Source organism: Chelmon rostratus, chromosome 8 (assembly GCF_017976325.1).
Source record: "Chelmon rostratus isolate fCheRos1 chromosome 8, fCheRos1.pri, whole genome shotgun sequence".
Classification (NCBI taxonomy): domain Eukaryota; kingdom Metazoa; phylum Chordata; class Actinopteri; order Chaetodontiformes; family Chaetodontidae; genus Chelmon; species Chelmon rostratus.
This window is the reverse complement of record NC_055665.1, coordinates 9,485,224-9,510,028: the sequence shown is the minus strand read 5'-3', so window position 1 is coordinate 9,510,028 and position 24,805 is coordinate 9,485,224. Positions and strand designations below refer to the sequence as shown.

Genomic DNA, 24,805 nt, shown 5'->3' with positions numbered 1-24,805 from the left:
ACAACAACACTGTTGTTAGAATGATGGACAATAGGCAGCAGAAGATAGTGATCGCAGGATCAAACTTAATAGCTGGCCATGGTCCTCTGCAGCCAGTCGGTGAAGATGCAGACCTGTAAATGGAGACAGGATGAGGTTTGTTAGCATGGACAGCAAGCAGCAAATATGGTTAATTTCAAACAACTATCTTATTTATCATAAAGAAATATTTTAGGTTTACCTTGGCGTAGACACCAGGGTGGTCCCTCTCAGCACATCCGTAGCCCCAGGACACAACACCCTGCAGCTCACCGTTGCACACGACGGGGCCACCAGAGTCACCCTGAGAACAGAGAGAACAATACAATGAATGAAATGAAAATGAACTTTTTCAATCAACTTCAATATTAAAACTGAAAAATATGTTTAATTTGAAGAAAATGTTGCGCTGGTGTAGGACAAGGACCTCTGCAGAGTCCTCTTGTTACATACCTGGCAAGAGTCCTTGCCTCCCTCCAGGTATCCAGCGCAGAACATGGCGTCAGTGATCATGCCGGGATAGGAGTTATCACAGTCTCTCTGAGACAGGATGGGGATTTGCAGGCACTGCAGCTTGTTGCTGTCAGCAGCTACAATGTGTAAAACAAGGCATGGGTGGAAAAAATTCAAATTGAATACAAATGGAAACAAATGCTGGCCTGAAACATTCTGTTAAGACTCAGATGTTACTCACTGGAGCTCATGGTGTTGCCCCAGCCAGAGACGGTGCACATGGTGCCAGCAGGGGCACAGCTGGTGGGCAGAGCCACGGGCTGCACATACTGGTTGAGGGTGGCGGGCTTGCTCAGCTTGATCAACATGATGTCATTGTTGATGTTGTAGGCGTTGTAATTGGGGTGGCGGATGACACGGGAAGAGGTGATGAACTGCTCGGTGTTCTCATTGACCCTGATGTTGTGCTCTCCAAGACGCACCTCCACGCGGCTGGAGAGGAAAGAGAGGATGAGTGGCAGCAGAGCTTCACGATGCTTTTTAAAATCTGATTAATTTCAACATGCAAAACTTGTCTTGAAAATATCAAGAAGTGACATACGACTTGTAGCAGTGAGCAGCAGACACAACCCAGTCCTCATTGACCAGGGAGCCACCACAGAAGTGGTACCCAACATTCAGAGACACCTGGTGGGGCTGGGAGTGGCGTTCGCACTCATACCCTCCGACGATCTTGTCGTCCTCGGCGGCGACTGAAAACACACAGGAGGCCAAATAGTCAGCAACTCAGTGAATGTTTTGTTTAATTCAGTGAGTAGAGCTATTCAAAACAGGAAGAAAGACATCAGCTTACAAGCAGCTCCGATGAGCAGAACGAAGACCAGAGACCTCATGGTTGCTATGTGATCCTGTTGATGAGAGACTTGTCTTGGAGTCCTAGTTTATATAGAATGGTTCCTTTCCTCGTTCCCTGCTGAACACTCCCCCAACAATATTTCTGACCAATCAACATCCTGGAACAATGATTTCTGGGTATCGGAAAGGCAAATATTAAGTAGGCGGTGGGGTGACCTTTCCTGATAGACTGCATGAGTGAAATTTTATTATTAATAAGTCTTTCACATAAATGCAGTTGTAAAGGAGGTACAATGGGAAAAGAAACATTCAAAAGCATTCTAAATTTCTTGATATAGCAATTTTGTGCATGTTTATGAAAAAAGCTTTATACATATGACATGGATTGATTGATCTCTGAGTGCATATATGTCATTTAAATTAGTTCACTTATCCCAGGAACAAAAACTGTATCTGTATCCAGCACAGAATGTTTCTTGTAATGGTTAACCTTGACGTGGATGGATTTTTGCTGTGAAGACATGGTTGCAGCTCTGCAGATGGCCCGGTTCACAACCACAGTTGCTCAATGTGACTTTCACACAAAAACCAACAAGCACACGTGTTGCTTCATAGAACACCTCAAAAAATATTGATTCAGTAAAATTCACTGTTTATGAAATGAACACTTTATTGCAAATTATTATAGGAAATGAACACTAAGGACAATTTTCATTTAATAAACTTGAAAAAGGATTTTGTTTTAGCTTCATTGTCAAGGGATTTTTTAACTTCTTTAGTCTCTTAATAGCAATCTGATCATGTTTTTATAACACTGCGATAGGGAAAGTGGACATTAAAGTAAAAAGAATTAGAACTGACTGTGTCATAATCAAAAACAAAAAAAAAATCCACACTATCACACAATTATCCTGATATCTGGGTTAAAATACAGTGCAGATCTGTCCACTATGTACAGTATTTCTTTGTTAACATTGGGATTTTGAATAGTATTTTTAACTTACTCATTTTTCTTCCATTGTTTAAATTGCTTTTTTCAACCACAGAATCATTTGTAACAGTGGCAGTTAAATGTCATAGAAATTATTGAATTATTACATGGTGATGGGTTTATTTGTTTGTACAGTAATTATCCTGATTTGAACACAAAAATTAGGGTCTCTGAATGCCTTAATTTCACTGTAAGATAGACTCTGATTAGGTACCAGTCATTATGTTACGCGTCTTCTAATTTAGGTTTCTTGTACTCTGTCAGTACAGTCAGATAAAAAAGCAGATGGAGATTATTGCTGAGAAAAAAAAACAAAGTACTGTTAAATCACAAATACCATTAAATTAAAGAAGAAAACAGTAATAATCAGTGAATACAGCACACTGAGGCAGTAAAATTACCACATTCACTAGGATGCTGGGACAGTTTATGCCATACAGTCACATGTTGTGCTTAGATTTCCACAGTATTCTCGTGTAATATAATTGTATTTGTCACATTTGAAAAGAAAGACCATCTCAGTCTCAGTCTTGTCTCTGATTCTGTAGTTATGAGGTTTCCAGGACTGTCATTTTGCCTTGTTGTCCAGACTGTGTTTACTCAGTCTGTATTTTATCAGCTCTGTTTCTGCTTCAGAGTGAAAAGATTTTCTGCCACTTCCGTCAGGAATGTGGGGTTTTAGGGGAACTATGGGTTGAACCCAGATGCAGACACGAAGGGGTGCTGGTTCAGTTTAACCAATTTATTTTACTAAAGAAAAAAACAAAACTCAGGAAACTATGGAAAACAATCACACAGATAGAGGGGTTAACACAGAGAACGATGACAACACAGGGAGACACTGAACAAACACAATGAACGAGGCATGGGTTAAGACAAAGACAGCACTAGAAACCCACTTACATGGAACATGGCATGACCAAGACAATACTAGAAACACACATGGAACATGGCATGACTAGGAACGGGGGTAGGCAAAAGACTATGACAGCACACAAGAAATACATACAAGGAGCATGATGGAGGATAAACACTTCCATGGGCTGTGGCTGGGCTATAGACAAAGACAATGCGAGAATCACATTTACATGGGCTTTTGCATGGTAACAAAGGATCATACCATGATTTGGTTTGCTTGGTTTTGTTATGTCCTGTTTTATGTTGAAGGTTTATCTCATGTGTCATCTTTTGCTTTACTGCCTCTGTTTTCCTGCCTGTGTGACTGTCTGATTATTTTTCACCTTTTTGTATTTTTTGGACACAACTGGCTGTCATGCCCGCCACCTCTGCCCTCTCCTAGTGGCAATACCTCTCCCCTTTCCCCTTCTATCTCTCCCTCTTCCTCTTACACTCTTTCCTCAGGTGGGCGTGTGCAGGCTGGTGTGTGAGGTACAGACAGGTGCAACTCAACTCACCTGCGGCGGGGCGTGGTCTACCCTGCTCTATTGTTCTCCCTCTGCCATAAATACCGGCCTCAGTCCATGGCTCGACGCCGGACCGTGAACTACACTCCATTGGTATATTCCCAGCTCCTCAAAAACAGTACATCTGCTCTTTGTCTTCTGTGCTTGAAAGTAATTCTGCTTCCTTTTGCTGTGCCTTAGTTTAGCCTTCTGAATCCTGACAACTCAGCTTCCCAGCTCTCCTGCTCGTTCCCCGGTCGATCCACTTCTTCTGCTGCACCTACCCACTGCCATCTGCCTCACGTACAGCCGCTCTGTCCAAAGCCTACCCCTCAGTCTCCATCAGTAAACCCTTTCTCTCGTTGGTCCTGTTTGTTAGTTGTTGGTGGCCTTAGTTTGTTCCTCGCTATTTGATAGTGTGCTCTAGTTCCTTAGTTTGTTTTCTGTGTTCAGCATTTAGTGTTCATTCGCTAGTCTTGTTCCCCCTGAGTTATAGATTCCTTCCCAGTAATATCGCCATCTAGCTTGTATTTGGAATTGTGTAAATATTTTGCTAAGATTGGTAGTTGGTTTCACTTCACTGTATATAGTATACAGCACTCTGGGGTTTTGCATTCACTTTATTGTAAATAAATTCTTGTGTAAACTTTAGTTGTCTACTGAGTCCCTCATCTGCGCCTGAGCCTCTGTCCTCTGAACTGTGACACTGGCTTTAAACCCATCAGAAAGAAGTGGAGTTACTGGCAACATTGTGCCACACCACTGCCCTGCCATGTGGAGGTCCCATTGCCCAGCACCGGGGAGGTCCTGCTGTCAAGTGTCCCAGATGTCTCGGAGGTCCCGCTCCCCAGTGCCTCGGAGGTCCCTTAGCCCAGCAGCCTGGAGGTTCTGCAGCCCAGCATCCTGGAGGTACCACAGCCCAGCGTTCCGGCCTTCACTTCTCCGTTTCCTGGGTCGATCAATGCCAAGTCTGCTGCTGAATTATGCTCATGGTTCTCCGTTGGTGACCAACACCGACACCTGCTCCTGGTCCCCAGTCAGTGGCCTGGCTGACACTTGCTTCTGGTCCCTAGTTGGAGGTCCAACTGACATCTTCTCCTGGTTTCCCATCAGTGGTCCAAATGACACTCACCCCAGAGCAGCAGCCATCTTCGAAGCCATGCTGCAGCTATCTCCTGTGCCAGAGTTGTTGCTATCTCCATTTCAGGGGCTGCAATCATCCCCTGAACTACAGCTGCAGCGATCTGTGGAGCCAGAGCTGCTGCTGTCTTCACTTCCTGTACTGCAGTGACCTCCTGAGCTAGAGCTGCAATGATCTCTTGAGGCAGAGCTGCAGCCATCTCCGGAGGCGGAGCTGCAACAGTCATGGGTTTCTAAGCTGCAACCATCCACTGAGTCAGAGCTGCCTCCTGAGGCAGAGCCACAGCATTCCACTGATCCGAAGCTGTAGCTGTCTCCTGATCCTGCTGACCTGCAGTTGTCCTCCAGGTTGGGGATTCATCAGCTTCCTGTTCCCCTTGTCTCACCACGTACCCTGAAGGCCTCCTGTCCTGTTGCCCTCTCGCTGGCTTCCTGTGAGGGGTTCCTGCTGCTGGTCTTTGGTTCCGTGTCACACTCTCATGATTTGGTTTGTTTGGTTTTGATATTTCCTGTTTTCGGTCTCATCTTTTGTTCTACTTCCTGTGTGAATGCCTGTTTTCACCTGTCCCTGAGTTAGTCTTACCTCCCCTGTGTACTTGCCAGATCATCATCCTTTCCTCAAGTGTCAAGCATTCCAGCTTGTGACTTTTCCTGTCTTTCCCAGTGTTTATGGAGTTTTGGTTTAGTTTGTTCTCTATGCCCTTTTTTTTGGATGATATTTTGCTGTTGGCTTGATTCCTTTGGTTTTGCCTCTCACCCGCATCAACCTTGTGTAAGTCTTTGTTTGGTTACCATTTTGTTTAATTAAATTCATTAAACTGCACCAGCTTTGCCTTTTTGAGTCTACATTTGGTTTCAATCCCAAGTTCCTCCTTGACACTTTACGACAGATCAATGCTCTTTCTTGTGCTGTTTGTTTGTGTAGAACTGATCTGTGCTTCTGCTCTGAATGGTTAGTTAAGTCAAACTTCTTATATGCAGCACATTGTGAGGCTTATTTTTCCAATACATTTTGCCATTTCACTCGGTTGAATGTCCAAAGAAAGTGTGTACAGGTACAGGATGACCGGTGTTCTCCTTGTTACCACTGTATCTTTAAGAGCATGAAATTATGAGCATTTAAGGGAATTGCAAAACATGATTGTAATCATTGTCATGCTAACAACATGATGTAGGATGACACAGGCAACAAAATTTAAAGGAAAACTGTGTTCCAGTCAAGGTGAAAGACTTTATTGACTCATTTGGAAATTGGCTGTACTTCACAACAACACTGTCGTTAGAATGACAGTCAAAAGGCAGCAGAAGATAGTGATCGCAGGATCAAACTTAATAGCTGGCCATGGTGCTCTGCAGCCAGTCAGTGAAGATGCAGACCTGTGATTGAAGACAGGACGAGGTTGTTAGCATGGACAGCCATCAGCAAATATGCTCATTTCAAACAGCTATATTTGTCATAAAAAAAGTTTTTAGATTTACCTTGGCGTAGACACCAGGGTGGTTCCTCTCAGCACATCCGTAGCCCCAGGACACAACACCCTGCAGCTCACCGTTGCATACGACGGGGCCACCAGAGTCACCCTGAGAACAGAGAGAACAATTCAATGAATGAAATGAAAATGAACGATTTCAATCAACTTCAATATTAAAACTGAAAAATATGTTTAATTTGAAGAAAATGTTGCGCTGGTGTAGGACAAGGACCTCTGCAGAGTCCTCTTGTTACATACCTGGCAAGAGTCCTTGCCTCCCTCCAGGTATCCAGCGCAGAACATGGCGTCAGTGATCATGCCGGGGTAGGAGTTATCACAGTCTCTCTGAGACAGGATGGGGATTTGCAGGCACTGCAGCTTGTCGCTGTCAGCAGCTACAATGTGTAAAACAAGGTATGGGTGGAAGAAATTCAAATTGAATACAAATGGAAACAAATGCTGGCCTGAAACATTCTGTTAACACTCAGATGTTACTCACTGGAGCTCATGGTGTTGCCCCAGCCAGAGACGGTGCACATGGTGCCAGCAGGGGCACAGCTGGTGGGCAGAGCCACGGGCTGCACATACTGGTTGAGGGTGGCGGGCCTGCTCAGCTTGATCAACATGATGTCATTGTCGATGTAGTAGCCGTTGTAGTTGGGGTGGCGGATGACACGGGAGGAGGTGATGTACTGCTCGGTGTTGTCGTTGATCCCGATGTTGTGCTCTCCAAGACGCACCTCAATACGGCTGGAGAGGAAAGAGGATTAGTGGGAGCCGAGTTTCATGATGCCTCTTACAATCAAATTGATTCCAATATGCAAAATTTTGTCTTGAACATATCAAGGAGTGACATACGACTGGTAGCAGTGACCAGCAGACACAACCCAGTCCGCATTGACAAGGGAGCCACCACAGAAGTGGTACCCAACATTCAGAGACACCTGGTGGGGCTGGGAGTGGCGTCCGCACTCATACCCTCCGACGATCTTGTCGTCCTCGGCGGCGACTGAAAACACACAGGAGGCCAAATAGTCCGCAACTCAGTGAATGTTTTGTTAAATTCAGTGATTTGAACTATTGAAAGCAGGAAGAAAGACATCAACTTACAAGCAGCTCCGATGAGCAGAACGAAGACCAGAGACCTCATGGTTGCTGTGTGATCCTGTTGATGAGAGACTTGTCTTGGAGTCCTAGTTTATATAGAATGGTTCCTTTCCTTGTTCTCTGCTGAACACTCCCACAAGATTATTTTTGACCAATCAGTACCCTGGAACAATGATTTCTGGGTATTGGAAAAGCAAATATTAAGTTGGCTGTGAGGTGATCTGCATGGGTGAAATCATATAATTGGTAAATCTTTCACATAAATGCAGTTGTAAAGGAGGAACAATGACCAAAGAAACAAATATTTTTCCTGATTTAGCAAATTTACGCATTTTTATGATGAAGCTTTATTCATGTGACTTCATGTTTCTTGTAATGGTTAACCTTGATATGGATGGATTTGTGCTGTTAAGACATGGTTCCAGCTCTGCAGATGGCCCAGTTCACAACAACAGTTGATGAATGTGAATTTCACAGGAAAACCAACACACGTGTTGTTTGATAGAGCACCTAAAAAAATGTTGATTCAGTGAAATGACAACAGACAACACCAAGAAATAAAACCACTGAATCGCACAATTACTGTATGAAATCAGCGTTCAGAACACTTTTCATTGAATAAACTTGCATCACTAAAGTGATTTGGTTTTAATCTCACTGTCAAGAGACTGACTTCTTAATTTCTTTTCCGTTTAAAAGTAATCTCATGATGTTTTACAACATTGTTACAGTGAAAATGGATATTCAAGTAAAAAGAATTATAACTGACTGCATAATCATCAAAAACAAAAAATCTACACTGTCAAAGAATTAATTATCCTGATATCTGGGTTAGTTAATTTTAAAATACAGAGCAGTTCTGTCCACTATGTACTGTTTGTTCTTTGTTAACATTGGGTTTTTTATTATGTGTTTTCTCACTTTTATATTTGTTTTATAGAGAGTTAGAGACAGAGAGAGAGAGAGAGAGAGAGAGGTTGGGGGTGGGCAGAAATGCAATCACAGTAACAATTACAGCACGAAATATCAAACTTTAATAATAAAAGTGTGTATGATATCTACATATACTGTATGTGATGTGTATATTATATTGTACATACATATATAATATTTTTATGTATGTGATATATGTATATATTAGTCACAGATATTATGTATACATTGTAACAACACTATGAGTCTGATACTAACGGAAGTCTGACTAATAGCAGGTGCAGTGGATGTCAGGCAGGGCCACAGCAGGAGGCGTAACCATCATCCATAATCCAGGTTCAACCACCGTCAATGGGAATCTGCGAGACTAGAAAGCACAATGACTCCAGGGAAGAAGCCAAATTAGTGAGATGCCATGGTAGGACATGCATACAAATGGAAAGGTGCAGATGAATAGAGGGGCTCGGTGTATCAGGTGAAGTCCCATGGCAGCCGAATCCTATAGCAGCATAACTAAGGGCTGGTCCAAGGGAAGCTTGAGCCAGCCCAAACTGTAAGCTTTTTCAAAACAGACAGTTTTAAGCCTACTCTTAAATGCAGATAAGGTGTCTGCCTCCTGGACCAAGACTGGAATATGGTTCCACAGGAGAGGAGCTTGACAGATAAAGTCTCTGGTTCCCATTCTGCTTTTGGAGACTTTAGGAACCATAAGTAAGGCTGCATTCTGGGAATACTGTGTTGTGTGGGGTGACAGGGTACTATGAGCTCTTTAAGATAAGATGGTGCCATTTAGTGCTTTGTTGGGAAGGAGAAGGATTTTAAATTATATTCAAGATTTTACAGGGAGCCAGTGCAGTGCAGGGAATATGGGAGAAATATGATCTCTTTTCTCGTCTTCGTCACGTACCGGAACATTCTGGATCAGCTCGAGAGTGTTGAGCAATGTATTGGGGCAGATATACAGTAAGGACTTGGATTATTCCAGCCTGGAAGTAACAAATGCATTGGCTACTTTTTCTGCATCGTTTTGAGACAAGATGTGCCTGAGAGCTACAATGTTATGTCTGTGAAAAAAAGCAGCTCTTGAAATCTGGAGGCCAGCACCATGCCATCCAGAGTTGCTCCACCATCACATAGTGTTAGGATGCCTCTGCTTTCTCCCCGCTTTCCCTTTGTTTTTCCCCTGTCCCTTGTGTCATGTAAATCATCTCTTGGTGTCTGTCCTAGTGTGTGTATGTGTGTGTGTGTGTGTGTGTGTGTGTGTGTGTGTGTGTGTGTGTGTGTGTACTGGCCAGTTCCTATGCAATCACATCTCACCTACACCTGCTCCTCATGTCAATCAGCCACCACAGCTGCAGTCGATCCCTAATCATCAGCCACAGGATAAAAACCCGGATCTCCTCACCAGTCTTTGCCAGATTGTTGTACTCACTAGCCTGGTAGCACTTAGCTTTCCTTGTGCTTTGTTCATGCTTAAGTGTGTGCCTTGCCTGTCTTCTGAGTTACTAACTATGTTCTCCTTGTGTCTCTTGATCATCTTTTCGTCTACCATCCTGCCAATTCTGCCCAGCTGGATCTGCGTGGATTGTCTCTCAGTGATCAGTATTCCCTTTTGTGACAATAAATCCTTTTATTATATAAATTGTCAGTATCTGTGTCAAGAATTTGGAGTCTATCCATGTCCTCAGCCCTTAACAGACAGTGAGTTTCAAAGGTGTTTAGGGCCAAGTGCTATAACTTCAGTTTTGTCTGAATTTAGTAACAAAAAGTTACAGGTCATTCAGTTGTCCGTAAGACACAGTTGCGGTTTTAGTTAACTGACTGATTTAATTTGGCTTCATTGATAAATATACCTGGACATCATCTGCATAGCATTGATAACGTTGCCTAAAGGAAACATGCATAGGGTGAGTTCAGAGTTTATCAGTGAAAAGTTTTTCTCCAACTTCACTCACTCACTTCGTCTCACAATTATTAATGTAACTTTTTTGTCTTTTGCACTTGTTTATTTATTTCATTTCTATGTTGTTTTGTTGTTGCTCCATAAGCATATTGGCTTGATGTAATTCTCATGGGCTGTTTCATAATTCTGAGCAAAATGAAACTAAGTTAATACAATTTTAAATTGAGAATGCATACCATATAATGAACATTGCTATTCAGGTTCAGGTAATTCTTGGCATTCAGGCTTTTAAACCAATTTTAACACAAGCTACAGTATTTTAAGCATGAAAGTCACACACTGTATCACTGAAAGAGCAAACTTTCATGCCATTCATGTAACAAATAATCAATTGTCTGTCTTTCTTGCATTGTTTGTGCAGGACTTATCTGTGCCTATTATTAGTCGCAAGTAATAGGCAGCACGTTGAGTGGTGTATTTTTTATAATAACGTTTGTTATTTCACCACTTTGGATGTCCAAATTATGACAGCTATAGAATAATCAGTCATCCCATTGTTTCAACTGTATCTTTAAAAGCATTAAATTATTAACATTTAGGGAAATATCAAAGCATGATTGGAAGTGTAATGATAATTACATGATGTAGGCCGACACAGGCAAAAAAATTGAAAGAAAAACTGTGTTACAGTCAAGGTGAAAGACTTTATTGAGTCATTTGGAAATTGGCTGCACTTCACAACAACACTGTTGTTAGATTGATGGACAATAGGCAGCAGAAGATAGTGATCGCAGGATCAAACTTAATAGCTGGCCATGGTCCTCTGCAGCCAGTCGGTGAAGATGCAGACCTGTGAATGGAGACAAGATGGGGTTTGTTAGCATGGACAGAGAGCAGCAAGTATGGCTAATTTCAAACAGCTATAGTATTTGTCATAAAGAAATATTTTAGATTTACCTTGGCGTAGACACCAGGGTAGTTTCTCTCAGCACATAGGTAGCCCCAGGACACAACACCCTGCAGCTCACCGTTGCACAGGAGAGGGCCACCAGAGTCACCCTGAGAACAGAGAAAATAAGAACAACACAAAGAATGAAATGAAAATGAACTATTTCAATCAACTTCAATACCAAAATTTGAAAAATATGTTCAATGTGAAAAAATTGTTGCACTGGTAGGACAAGGACCTCTGCAGAGTCCTCTTGTTACATACCTGGCAAGAGTCCTTGCCTCCCTCCAGGTATCCAGCGCAGAACATGGCGTCAGTGATTTCGCCAGGGTAGGAGTTATCACAGTCTCTCTGAGACAGGATGGGGATCTGCAGGCACTGCAGCTTGTCGCTGTCAGCAGCTACAATGTGTAAAACAAGGTATGGGTGGAAAAAATTCAAATTGAATACAAATGGAAACAAATGCTGGCCTGAAACATTCTGTTAACACTCAGATGTTACTCACTGGAGCTCATGGTGTCGCCCCAGCCAGAGACGGTGCACATGGTGCCAGCAGGGGCACAGCTGGTGGGCAGAGCCACGGGCTGCACATACTGGTTGAAGGTGGCGGGCCTGCTCAGCTTGATCAACATGATGTCATTGTCTAAGGTGTAGCCGTTGTAGTTGGGGTGGCGGATGACACGGGAGGAGGTGATGAACTGCTCGGTGTTCTCTCTGATCCCGATGTTGTGCTCTCCAAGACGCACGTCATACCGACTGGAGAGAAAAGAGAGGATCAGTGGGTTTGGAGTTTCATCATGCCTCTTCAAATTGGATTTACTTGAACTTGCGAAACTTTGTCTTTAAAATATCAAGGAGTGACATACGACTTGTAGCAGTGAGCAGCAGAAACAACCCAGTCCTCATTGACCAGGGAGCCACCACAGTAGTGGTACCCAATATTCAGAGACACCTGGTGGGGCTGGGAGTGGCGTCCGCACTCATACCCTCCGACGATCTTGTCGTCCTCGGTGGCGACTGAAAACACACAGGAGGCCAAATAGTCAGCAACCCAGTAAATGTTTTGTTTAATTCAGTGAGTAGAACTATTCAAAACAGGAAGAAAGACATCAGCTTACAAGCAGCTCCGATGAGCAGAACGAAGACCAGAGACCTCATGGTTGCTGTGTGATCCTGTTGATGAGAGACTTGTCTTGGAGTCCTAGTTTATATAGAATGGTCCTTTCCTCATTCTCTGCTGAACACTCCCACAAGGTTGTTTTTGGCCAATCAACATCCTATAACAGTGATTTGTGGGTATTGGAAAAGCAAATATCAAGTTCTCCGTGGGTGGTCTTTACTGATAGACTGCATGGGTGAAATCATATTATTGGTAAATGTTTCACATGAATGCAGTTGTAGACGGACAATGTGCAAAAAAACATTTCTAAAATTACCAATTCAGTAAATTTGTGCATTTTTATGAAACAGCTTTATTCACATTATATGGATTGATTGGCATCTGAGTGCACCGTTTCACAAGATTGTTTACATGATGCTGTGACTTTCCTAAACTAAGCATTCCTTGTGACATTGTTGATGAGTACAGTTTTTTTGATGGTATTGCATCTGTATTCAGCACAGAAAGTTTCTTGTAATTGTTAACCTTGATGTGGGTGAATTTGTACTGTGAAGCCATGGTAGCAGCTCTGCAGATGGCCTGGTTCACAATTACAGTTGTTGAATGTGACTCACAGGAAAACTAACCCACATGTCTTTAGACAGAACACCTCAATGAATTATCACTAACTCCATAATAATCAACAACTCTGCAATAAAATCTACACTACACTGTACAATGAATTATCCTAATTTCTGGGTTAAAATACAGTGCAGATCTATCTGCTATGTACACTATTTTGACAATTGACAATTGCTTTTGTGCAAAACAATTGTTTTAATTTCAACATATAAGCCCATTATGTGCCAGTCATTATTTAAGGGATATTGTAATATAAGTTTCATGTACTCTAAGATGATATCTTGGCTGACTTTTCATCTGTATCAATCCTCTTTCCTCTCCAGCCGTATTGAGGTGAAAAACCAGTCTCATTCAATGGTTTTTATTAATTTTTATAATCTTCTACATCCTAGATTAACACTTAAGACATCAAAAATATGAAATAACACATGTGGAATTATGTTGTAATCTTTTATTTATGCATATAAATGGAAAAAATAAAACAAAAGAGAAAAAACATCCAATAACATAACAAATAGTGGGATGGAACAAAACCCTGAGTGCTTGTAGAAGGAACTCACCTAATATTAAAGAACATTCAAGACAGCTGTATAGTGTTTTTCAAACTATCTAAAAGAGAGAAGAGAATACAATTTCCAAAAAAGAATTACTTAGATTACACTCTTAACATACCTCATTTACATACTACTGTAGAACTAAGGACTGATTGCAAAGTGAAGCAGAAATGCTGTTCCATATGACTGGACCCAAGTACCTAACTGAAAACTGCCTACGGCTGATTCTGTAGAATTTACCATACACGATATGCTGTCTGTATCAAAGATAACACATCTTGCGATAACAGTGGATCTGAGATCCAGTTACAAAGAAACTGAGTGGAAATAGGAGGTAAATTATGAAGAAAATGAAATACAAATGTAATTATCTGGAGTTTATTGTTGTCAAATTGTCAATATATAACACAAAGAGCACTCCAGACTGATTTATGTACTTGCACATACCATAGAGCCATAGGATATGCAAGGATTAATCATCGTGGAATATAGCTCCAGAGAGGTTTGTACTTGACAAGATGTTTTACACTCTGTAAAATGTTTTCTATTTTTCAACACATAAGAAATGAGTTTTTGTGCAGTTAAGCTCATCATCTATGATTTTTAAACCTGAAGATCATACAGCCACTCTTGAACATTTAGGGATAATTTAGTCTACATCAACCTCTGCTCATCTTTATTTTTAAGGAAAACATTGGCATCATCAGCAGATAAAACAAAGAGAACCTCTTTTGATATCAAATGCAAATTATTGTTGTATATAAGAAATCGAATAGGACCTAGTATGGAACCCTGCAGAAGACCACACTGTATGTGGCTGTACGATGAGTTACATTCCAAATGATATATTGTTTCTGGTCAGCAAGTAGCTTTTAAAGCAGTTCAGTGCAGTGCCATCATAAGCCTGAATATCATTTACTAGAATATTAAGATCTTCATTGTCAAAAGCTTTTTGATTTTTCTCATTAATGCAGCTTTAACATATGTCTTAAGCAAATCTATGAAGTTTACAGCAGGTTACAGGCTATTATTAAGAATTTATTCAGGAACACAAGTAAGAATAAAAAAAGGCATGAGAAATGAAATAAGAAAAATGATTTTCTTTTCTTTCTTTTTTGTCTATCATGAGTTGATATTCAGAACACACACATCCAAAAAGAATTTCTAAAAAAGCTGTTATTATTCAATCATCACTTCACCACTGAGAACCACTTTTATGGGTGTATTGAATACTGATTTCATTAGAACATTAGAACATTTCAACCTTTTAACCTTTTAAATGTGAGACCATCAATAGTGGTTAAAGTTGATATTTTCTATTTGGGTAAACTTTATACAATATGTCCAGTTTGGACACAGAGAGAAAAAACATAGATTAAAGGCTGCGCATACCCACACAGGTGTTTTGTGGCTAGTTAGATATATTCAGGCTGGAGTTGTGCAAAGCTATGCTTTAATCAACATGATGTTACCATGTACTGATAAGAAAGATAAAGCTGTAATTTGTCCCTCAACAAAACTAACTTGTGCACAAAAGATTAAGGAAACATGATCTTTCAGAGTCTAGAGAATGGGCCATTTTTAATGATAAGTACTTTTACTTTTTATTCCTTAAATATCTTTTCCTGGTAATACTAATAGTTTTACTCATGCAGAATTTTCAAAGCAGGACTTCAGTTTTTTTAATTATGTTATTGCTACTTTTACTTAAGTGAAGGATCTGAATGTTTCCACGCCGCTGCTTTCTTCCTATTAATTGAAAAATATTACAAAGATCATTATTTGTTTCCCCAAAGGCAGTCTCATGCCTCATATCTGACTTCAGTTTCAGGCAACAGGTGCTGGGAAACACACAGCTGTGAGATACTATTTGCACACACATCTAAATATAACGGTGACTTGTATACCTGAGTAATCTAACTGATGAAACACAAGCCAACTTTCAACAAATAGGTGAAATGGACAAAGTGATGCTAAGTCAAACTTCTTACACTACTTAATAGCAATAAATCCTATTTTAGATCTTCTATTTTTTGCATCTAAAGCATAATTCTGCTGAATAATTACAGCTGGTTAATAAGTGAAGATTAAAGAACAATACTTCTCTATGAAATGTAATTGAGTAATATAAAGTAAAAAGACTGTATGACTGTATTACAGCACAGTGCCTGCAACTGAACACAAGTACAATGTTCTTATTTTTAGCTCTTAACCAGGAGTTTTCTTAAAAGAATATTGAAGTGTTCAACCTGTCTGTCATCATGCTAATCAAGATAAAAGCCACTCCTAATATTATTAAGATAATTAGTTAATAATCTTATGAGACAAGTCATGTGTGGCCATTAAGAAACATGTAGTAACAATGTAGTAATTTAGTTAGAAAATGTTTCATTTGATATAAATCCTTTATTTCTTTGTGTTCATGTAAAAAATACAAAGTGAGACCACAACAAAAACACTAACACTGTCCAGAAGAATGCTTTTTATTTGTAGTGCAATACTTGAATAGATACATAATGCAGGAGCAAATATAATATAAGCTATATTTATGCGTCCCCTCATGACTTTCTAAATTTGTTGACAAGAAAGCTGTCTTCACTTCTTGAATTAATGTGTTTTTTTTTTTTTTGTTTTTTTTTTTAATGTAGCCTAACCTGCAGATGATTCACCTCTTCCCACGTCCCGCTACAGAGATTGGCTCTTCACTGACCAATGAGGATGGGCAGAGAGCAGGGCAGCTCCTCCTGACTGTGGGTATAAACAAGGGGTCCAGGTGGAGTCCTCTGATCGACAGGTTCACACAGCAACCATGAGATTGACTTCTTTCCTACTTGGTCTAAATCCCAGCATTTTGTCCAGAATAACCATATAATCTCCCTAAAGTGAGGGTTTTTACATATGAGAATGTTTGATCGAACCCTTCTCAGTACTCAAATGAATAATGCAGACTATGGGGTTTGACTAAAAATACTCAAAAGGACATTCTGCATTCAAAGAGATTATGTGGAGTGCAGATGCCACTCCCAGCCCCACCAGGTGTCTCTGAATGTTGGGTACCACTTCCTTGGTTTCTCCCTGGTCAGTGAGGACTGGGTTGTGTCTGCTGTCCACTGCTACAATTAGTATGTAAGTGAGTAACATCTGCGTGTCAACAGAATGTTTCAGGCCAGCATTTGTTTCCATTTGTTTTATTTGATTTAAACCTTTTCCACCCATGCCTTGTTTTGCACATTGTAGCTGCTGACAGTGACAGGCTGCAGTGCCTGCAGACCCCCATCCTGTCTCAGAGAGACTGTGATGTCTCTTAACCCGGCATGATCACTGAAGCCATTTTCTGTGCTGGATACCTGGAGGGAGGCAAGGACTCTTGCCAGGTATGTCACAAGAGGACTCTGCAGATGTCCTTGTCCTACACCAGCGCAACATTTTTTCACATTGAACATATTTTTCAATTTTAATATTGAAGTTGATTAAAATAATTTATTTTCATTTCATTATTTGTATTGTTCTCTCTGTTCTCAGGGTGACTCTGGTTGCCCTGTCGTGTGCGACGGTGAGGTGCAGGGTGTTGTGTCCTGGGGCTACGGATGTGCTGAGAGGGACCACCCTGGTGTTTACGCCAAGGTAAACCTAAAATATTTCTTTTATGATAAATAAGATAGGTGATGGAAAATAGCCCTATTTTCTGCTGGCCGTTTGTGCTAACAAACCTCATCCTGTCTCCTCTCACAGGTCTGCATCCTCACCGACTGGCTGCAGAGGACCATGGCCAGCTATTAAGTTTGACCCAAACAACAAGTCCAGTCAAGCTCCTCAACATCATTGTCTGTTTATGTTTCATCATCTGCACTGGACTGTATGACAAATAAACAATGTAAAACTCCTCATTTGGGTCTGTGTGAAATAATTTAAAGAACCAAAGTATAGTTCAAAAGTTCAAAAGGAACAGTGTTCCTTACACCTGGTCTGAACTGACATGATTAATAAGGCTTCCTGATATTGGCTTTAGTCATAAATGTACATGGAATTCCCAATCACATGGATTTTTCTTTACATTGCGTATTGTGAATTATTGCGTATTGTGAATTATTGACATCATCATTTGTTTACCCAACAAGAATGACTTCCAATCACACTAAATTCAGCAAGTATTTTCCTTTAATTCTCATGTATTGATAAATATATTGAATGATCTTGCTCTTCTGGGGTCTTTTGTAAAGCATAATATCCTCTTCATTTGTAGGGATCAGCAGTTTCCCCTCATTTTTTCCCATTTGTGTCAGGTGTTTTCCCTCTCCCTCTGTCTCCTGTCTGTCTATCCCATGTGTGTCAAGCGTGAATGTGTTTCCCTGCAGGGCGTGGCTGACAGGATGGGCTCAGCCTCCTCCTCCCCTGAGTGCAGCTGCAGTCAGGGATGCAATCACGACTCACCTGCTGCTGCAGTATATAAGCACCGGCTCTCCACTCAGTATTTGTCGAATAGTCAGTTTATCCACGTGGTAATGAAGTATTTTTGATCTGTTTTTCTTTGCCTGCTTGCCTGCCTTCCTGACTCTTGTCTTTTGTGTGTGCTCAGGTGCCTTGCCCTCACCTGTCTCTGTCCAGGCCCTGTCTGTCTGGGTCTTTGGAAAAGGATTGGATCTACTCTCGTCTGGCCTACTCCTCCTCAAGTCTTGCCTTCAAGTTTTGGAAACTCATTGACTCCATCAGTTTGCTTCAATCATCAGTCATCATTAAACCTTTTTTGATCTCCTGTCCTCTCTGTCTCAGTGTGGCATTTTGGGTCCTGTAATCTGCTGAACTTACTTCATTTTACATTTCGTCATTCACTTGTTTATGTGTCTTCCTGTCATGTTCCATTTCATCATCTCTGTATCTTGTATCACTGTGATAATGATGAAAAGGGATCATTCACAGTGCTGGACAGCAGCAGGTGCATTGCAATCGTCCCTGTCTGTGGAGAACAGATGAGGGATATTTCTGTGCAACTGTCCATTGATTGATTTCAGTTTATTGATTGCTGCAAAAGTGTCAGACATGTGTTGTAATTCCGGCATAACTTACTGATGAAGCCTGATTTTCAGCAGCTTCGACTAACCTTTCGTGGACAAGAAAACAAGGCAATTATGGTGACATCTCCTTTTTGTGTTGAAGAGTAAAAGTAATTGCAGTGTTTTCATCATAACATTTACCTGAATGGTTAGTATAGTGTAAGGTGATGGATTTTCTGGGTTTTTTTTTATCAAATGAGGCTGTCGGACTGTCTAATCAATCAATAATGTGTGACCTCAAGCGCGTGTTGCATCTGTTCCGATCTTTTAAGCAACTTCGAGATCTTAGAAAACACTTTTTCCTTTTTCATGAAGTTCACTGGAGCCCCAATTTGTTTAAAATTAAGTCTTCAGCAAACTATCAACAAATGTCATTTATATGTAATTTAGTCTGCATATTACTCCAAAAAGAGTCAGGAATTTAGAGGTGTTTGGTTTCAATGTCCTGCCTGGACTGAACCATGCTGATAATAGAGAATCTACTGGGCTTGTTGACGCAAAACTACAACGGCATCCCAACATCCACATTTTACCCGTTTAGATCCTTCAGGCATGAGCACACTTTGTTCATCATTTTAAATTTGTCACAATAACTATAATAAATATTGTCAAGATATTAAATGACTTTGCAGAAAAGCATTGTGATGGAAAAAATGAAGGCAGCCACATGACTTTTGAGCCACCAAACTTATGACAGAGATAAAAAGAGGAAAAAAAAATGTTTGTTTTTTTTCTATTTGAGTTTCTCTGCCATCTGAGTTGTTCAAGAAAGGACTCATGGCCAAGTTCTCAGTTCTGAATGGAACTCATTGAACTCATTTTCAGGTTCTTATACAACGTAGTCTACTGACATTGATAAATGGGCTGTTGCAACATCTGCGCCCTTCCTTTCCAGGTGTATAAAGCATTCTGCACTCAGGAGACAGAAAATCAAAATGAGGCCAGCGTTCATGTACTCTAAGAAAACTAAAGGACTGACGAGCCTCATTAACACTCTTAATGCAGCTTTGGAATGCTAAACACCAACGCTATTCCTTCATTAATAGATTCAAGCAAAAGTTTGTGTTAGTTTGTGCTTCTTATTCGGGTGGAACTCTTATGGCTTGATTTCTGGTGATAAGGATCAAAGACTAAAGCCAATGCACACACTGACATTTGCTGTGAAAAATAATATTCAGAAAAGGCTTACAGTTGCCCAAGAGCGTCTGCATTGAGAGCAGATGCAGCTCTACAGTATTATCTACAATAACAAACACACAGGTGCATCACAAAATGATTTTATTGATTGTGCCCTTGCTAAAGACATCTCTCTTCTCTCTCTTTACCACTGTTTCTCCTTGTTGCTCTCTCTCAGCCACTCTCCCACTGGTTTTCTTTCTGACACCACCCACCACCACCACCTCCTGTCTCTGTCCCCTTCAATCTCTCTCGCTCTGGTTTCCCTCTATCACGTAGATCTGTGATGGGTGATGATGGCCTAGCTGTAACTGGAGAGAACATTTTCGATCCAGGGCATCAGAGAGCAGACTTTGGTGTAAACGCCCGGGGCGTTAGGCTGAGCGCAGCCATAGCCCCAAGAGACGATGCCCTGCAGCTCCCCGTTACACACCAGAGGACCACCAGAGTCACCCTGAGCAGGGAAGAGGAGGAGAGAGAGGAAGAGTTTATTCACTTCATCGCGTGCCAATAAGGGTTTTTTACATGTTCACAAACCACCAAGCCTTATTTCATGTGCGGAAATACCTGACAAGCATCCTTGCCTCCCTCCAGGTATCCAGCACACACCATGCGGTCAGTGATCTGTCCAGGGTAGGAGCCTTCACAGTCCGCGTCAGACAGAATGGGGACTTCCACACACTGAAGGTAAAATGGGTTGAACACTGCAGATAAGACCAAGGAAGAAAGATAAATAAACATTGCCACAGAACATCTAAGAAAGAACAGCTGTTTAGTTTGAAGTCAACCACCGTATTTGACTGTATGCTAAACCCCACCCGAACAAAATGAATGTCCAGTCTTAGCTCAGCAACCATAGCTAGTTTTGACAAACCTGTCAAGCTTTGGGTTTTCCCACACGTTGAAACACTGTGCATGAGACTGTGGTAAAGACAACACACTGTGTACGAGTTTGGAGGGTGGTGTCTCTTTTATCACCTTTCCAAAACCAAAAACACAAGAGCAATAAGAGCATACAGTGACAATAGTGTCGTGCTTTGCAGGGCAGGCTGTGTCCATGCAGTGTGTATGCATGAGAGTAGTGGAACGAAGGGGAGACAATATGGAGGTTCCAAAACAACAGTGATATAAAATGTAAATTTTCAATGTCAATTACACCAACGATAACGTGACCACCACGTACGTCCCAAGCTGGCATGATCCCCTCCAGGCCTACACTTAGCAGATATAATAATACTGTACTGTACAATAATACTACAGCTAACCAGCTCGACCATGCAATGCACAAACATCACAGCTCCTTCATTTCTGCTTCATGTCTTACATAGATCATCAGCTGGTTAGCACATGTAGCTTTAGCCTCTATTTAAATTGCACCCATTTACTGGCTTCACTTTTTTTTTTATTAAATATCAAAAACACGGCTGGAGACAAAATTTTCAAGCAACACTTGTTGTTAGCATTAGCTTATGCTACATTAACTGATTAAACCAAATAGCGACAGTTGTCATTTTAGCAGATCCATAGTCGTTGACTAGAAATGAGTTTCCTGGTTTTGTTTTGTCTTGTGTGTGAAACTGAAGTCCTGTTATTTTAAAAATAATTGAAGTTGTGAATCTGTCCGCCTTATCACTGTAAAATGCGTTATGTGCAGTGAGAACGGAACATTTGATAGACAATGAACAGCCAGTTACTGAAATTGTCACAGCTTCTGCCAGATCATGATGTTCCTTCTGTTTATTGCTTCATTCTTTCTGTTATATACTGACGCTCATCTCAGCCGTCCCCTCCCAGCCCCTCCGGTCCTGCAGCAACCCTGCCCTGACCATCCGTGTTTCCCACTTCCCCTCATCAGCTTAGTACCATATGAATACTGGTTCAGTTCCACTCTCACTGGGCCAGATTGTCCAGTTTGCATTTGCTCTAGTTTTCCAACATTATTTCTCTGTCTCCCTGATCATACCTGTCCTTTGCGTGATTCCCTGCTTGATGATTCTTCACCTGCTCCCTGTCTGGTTAAGTTTGCCTTTTCTGACTGGTTTTGTCTCTGGTCTGTTTTTGGAATAAAGCAAACAAGAACTTCGACTCAGCTCTGACTGTCTCTCCGTTGTGCTTTAGGGTTTGAGTCTGTTCTGTGTCGCTGTCGTAAAACAAATGGTGTTGTACCGGTTTTGAAAGTGTTGTAGAAATCTGGATGGGGATATTCGTCAGCCATCAAACAAGCATGAGCTTTCAAATTAAGTTGAGTTGAATTGAGTTTTAACTTGCATGGCAGAACGGAAGAGAAACATATTGAAGCTAATTTTCAAGTGTTCTTTTCATAGAATAAAATAAAATAAAATAATTTAGTGTGTGTGTGTGTGTGTATATATATATATATATACACACACACACACACACATACACAGTGTACAGTATGTATGGAGCGACGGCTATGATCCTGTGGGACTTGAAGTTCCAGACTGACAGCCACCCCCTAGACATTGGGGTGGTCAACAAGGAGCATAAAACTGCACTAGTACTCAATGTAACAATCGAGCCACGGTAACGACAGGAAGAAAGAGCATGAAAAACTAGAGCAACACCAAGAGCTGATGGAAGAACTACATAGAATGTGGGCAGTGAAATCCACAGTAGTCCCAGAAGTAATTTGAGTACCGGGACTGTGACCCCAAAACTGGGACAGTGGTTCCAGTAGGTTCCAGGAACAACATCTGAGGCATCTGTCCAGAAGAATGAAGTCCTAGGACGAATTAAGATACTGCACAGAACACTCAAGCTCCGAGACCTCTGGGAGCTGGAGGAAGACACCCCAAAAAATGGTGAGAGGGAGTTTTAAAAAGATGATGAATTAATACTAAGAGTTCCTCTTGGAAAATACCTATCCACTGATTTCTTTTTGCATCTCGAGTAATGATTCATTAGTAGTCAGTAGATGATGTCCTAAACAATATCCACAGTCTTTGAATCCAAATGTATACAGTAGTGCCTCAACTCTTCATGTCTGGTTAATGTTTTATTTCATAAAAGACTGATCATTTTTATGATATTAGCTAAGCTGGTCTTTGTTGCAGGTGAGGCTCAATTCTACTAAAACACTGTGGGAAAGTATTTTTTTATACGACAGCAGTCAAGAAATTAGTGCATGTAAGTACTCAGTGGTTTATAAATAGCTCATGTTCAAATTTGATCACATCTAGCCATGAGTGTGATAATTTTAAAGTTTTGTTTCTTCAGGTGATCGCAACAGAAGCATGAGCAGGATCACAACAGAATCAATTTTCTGTTATCATGACAAACAATGTTTGAATGATTATTGATCGGGTGCACCTTGATCAGTGTAGATGTTTCCCCATCCAGACACCATGCACATGTCCCCAGGTGTGGGGCAGGCTTTGGGCAGGGCCACTGGCTGGACGTAGTCGTTGATGGTGACGGGATGTGCCAGCTTCAGCATCATGATGTCGAAGTCCAGAGTCTGGTAGTCGTAACTCTCATGCCAGTAGATGGCGTCCACGGACATGAACTGCTCCGTGCCCTCGTTCACCCAGATGTGATTGTCACCCAAGATGGCAATCTGTGTATAGGGGCTGAAATAAGGGCAAAGAACAAAATGACCATGGTTATCTTAAAGATGCAGTTAATACAGAAACTTTTGAATGCATTGATGTAATACAAACTTTTGCCAGCAGTGGGCAGCAGAGACGATCCACTGGTCATTGATAAGGGAGCCACCGCAGAAGTGGTAGCCGATGTTGATAGACGCCTGCCAGGGTTGGGAGTGGGCATCACACTGGTAGCCACCTACAATCCTGTCATCCATAGGGGCTGCAGCTGTGGTGTAAAAGAAATACAAAATTCTTCATATTTATCATAGTAGTAGTTAATTTTTACGCTAAAACCATTGTAGATATTGTGGATGTGCTTTACCTGCAGCACCCAGGAGCATGAGAACAGTCAGACCAATCATCTTGTGGCTGACTCAAGCCTTCCTATGACCAGACTCGCCGAGAATAATCCGTCACTCACTGCATTTATACCTAAACTCCTCTGTGTCTTTCCATGCACCCCCCTCCTCCTCCACACCTCCATACCTCCACCCAGTTCTGACCACCCAGCCTCGAATCTCCTCCACTCCTCCCAGCCCAATCCCTGCCCTGAAAAATAAGCTTATCTTTGTATGTGCCACGTTTGTCCTTTCAGTTAATAAGTGAGCCGCATGTTCACATATTTTTGGCCTTGGAGGTGGTTGGTGTTTTCTGTTATTGACAGCTCATTTTGTGGATTTACTGCACATAAATAATAATCTATTATCTTTATGGGTGACACATTTGTAACTCCCTTTTTAGCACACACCACAGCAAATTACTGCAGCCAGTTATATAGTGTTATTACATACTGGTTTAATACAACATAATAGAATGATTTATCATTGTCACTAAGGCTCAAACATTGTTGATTGCTGTATAGCTATTGCTATGAGATGAAGAGAATCTGTGGAGCAACTGAAAGAGAAGAAAACTGGACCACAGTTCACTGTAATATAAACAAAGAAGCCACGACTGTCCATAATAAAGCAATATGTCTGGCAAAAAACATTACTTTCCCAACATTATTACAAAAAATGCTGGGAACTCTTGAATATTATTCTCCATTATTGACCAGCTAGTTAACATTTGCCACAACCTCCCACTGTTCTCTGCATCCAATTGTGAAGAACATGCATTGTTGTCTCAGTAACAAAATAACATCAGTTAGAACCAGTATTACTTTTGACATAAACACAGATGAGCGCAACAAATCCTGTAAAAGAGATGTAACCATGGGAAAATTCTCTTGTGTTACTCGACCACCTCATGTGTTGACCCTGAACCTACGGCATCTTAAAAGTGAATGTTCAACAGTGCTTCAACTCATGTTCTGAAGATTAGAAATACACCTCTACAAACAGGCATCTTCCCAGATGCGTTTAAAAAATAATCAGTGACCCCAGACTGAATTCTGGTTAAAATAAGTTTTGGTTCTTGTCCTCTTAGACCTAAGTGCAGCATTTGATATG

At 41.2% G+C, this 24,805-nt stretch overlaps 2 protein-coding genes and 1 pseudogene across 3 annotated transcripts; all 3 read right to left on the bottom strand.

The window, feature by feature from the left end:
* Positions 1-65: 65 nt before the first annotated feature.
* LOC121610267 lies at positions 66-7,482 on the bottom strand (annotated as a pseudogene).
* Positions 7,483-11,077: 3,595 nt separating this feature from the next.
* On the bottom strand, positions 11,078-12,382 carry LOC121610280 (trypsin-1-like). Of its 2 annotated transcripts, none has more exons than XM_041942315.1 (6): positions 12,343-12,382; positions 12,091-12,241; positions 11,726-11,980; positions 11,489-11,615; positions 11,233-11,334; positions 11,078-11,125 (listed from the first exon to the last, which is right to left on the bottom strand). In XM_041942315.1, the coding sequence occupies exons 1-6, from the start codon at positions 12,380-12,382 to the stop codon at positions 11,078-11,080; spliced, it is 723 nt and encodes a 240-aa protein (XP_041798249.1). The 2 variants fall into 2 exon arrangements, with proteins under 2 accessions (XP_041798249.1, XP_041798247.1); XM_041942313.1 differs by having other exon boundaries at positions 11,489-11,625; positions 11,730-11,980.
* A 7,665-nt stretch (positions 12,383-20,047) lies between these two features.
* On the bottom strand, positions 20,048-23,716 carry LOC121610279 (trypsin-2-like). The gene is made up of 5 exons (XM_041942312.1): positions 23,677-23,716; positions 23,423-23,580; positions 23,077-23,323; positions 20,314-20,450; positions 20,048-20,200 (listed from the first exon to the last, which is right to left on the bottom strand). The coding sequence occupies exons 1-5, from the start codon at positions 23,714-23,716 to the stop codon at positions 20,048-20,050; spliced, it is 735 nt and encodes a 244-aa protein (XP_041798246.1).
* Positions 23,717-24,805: the final 1,089 nt, after the last annotated feature.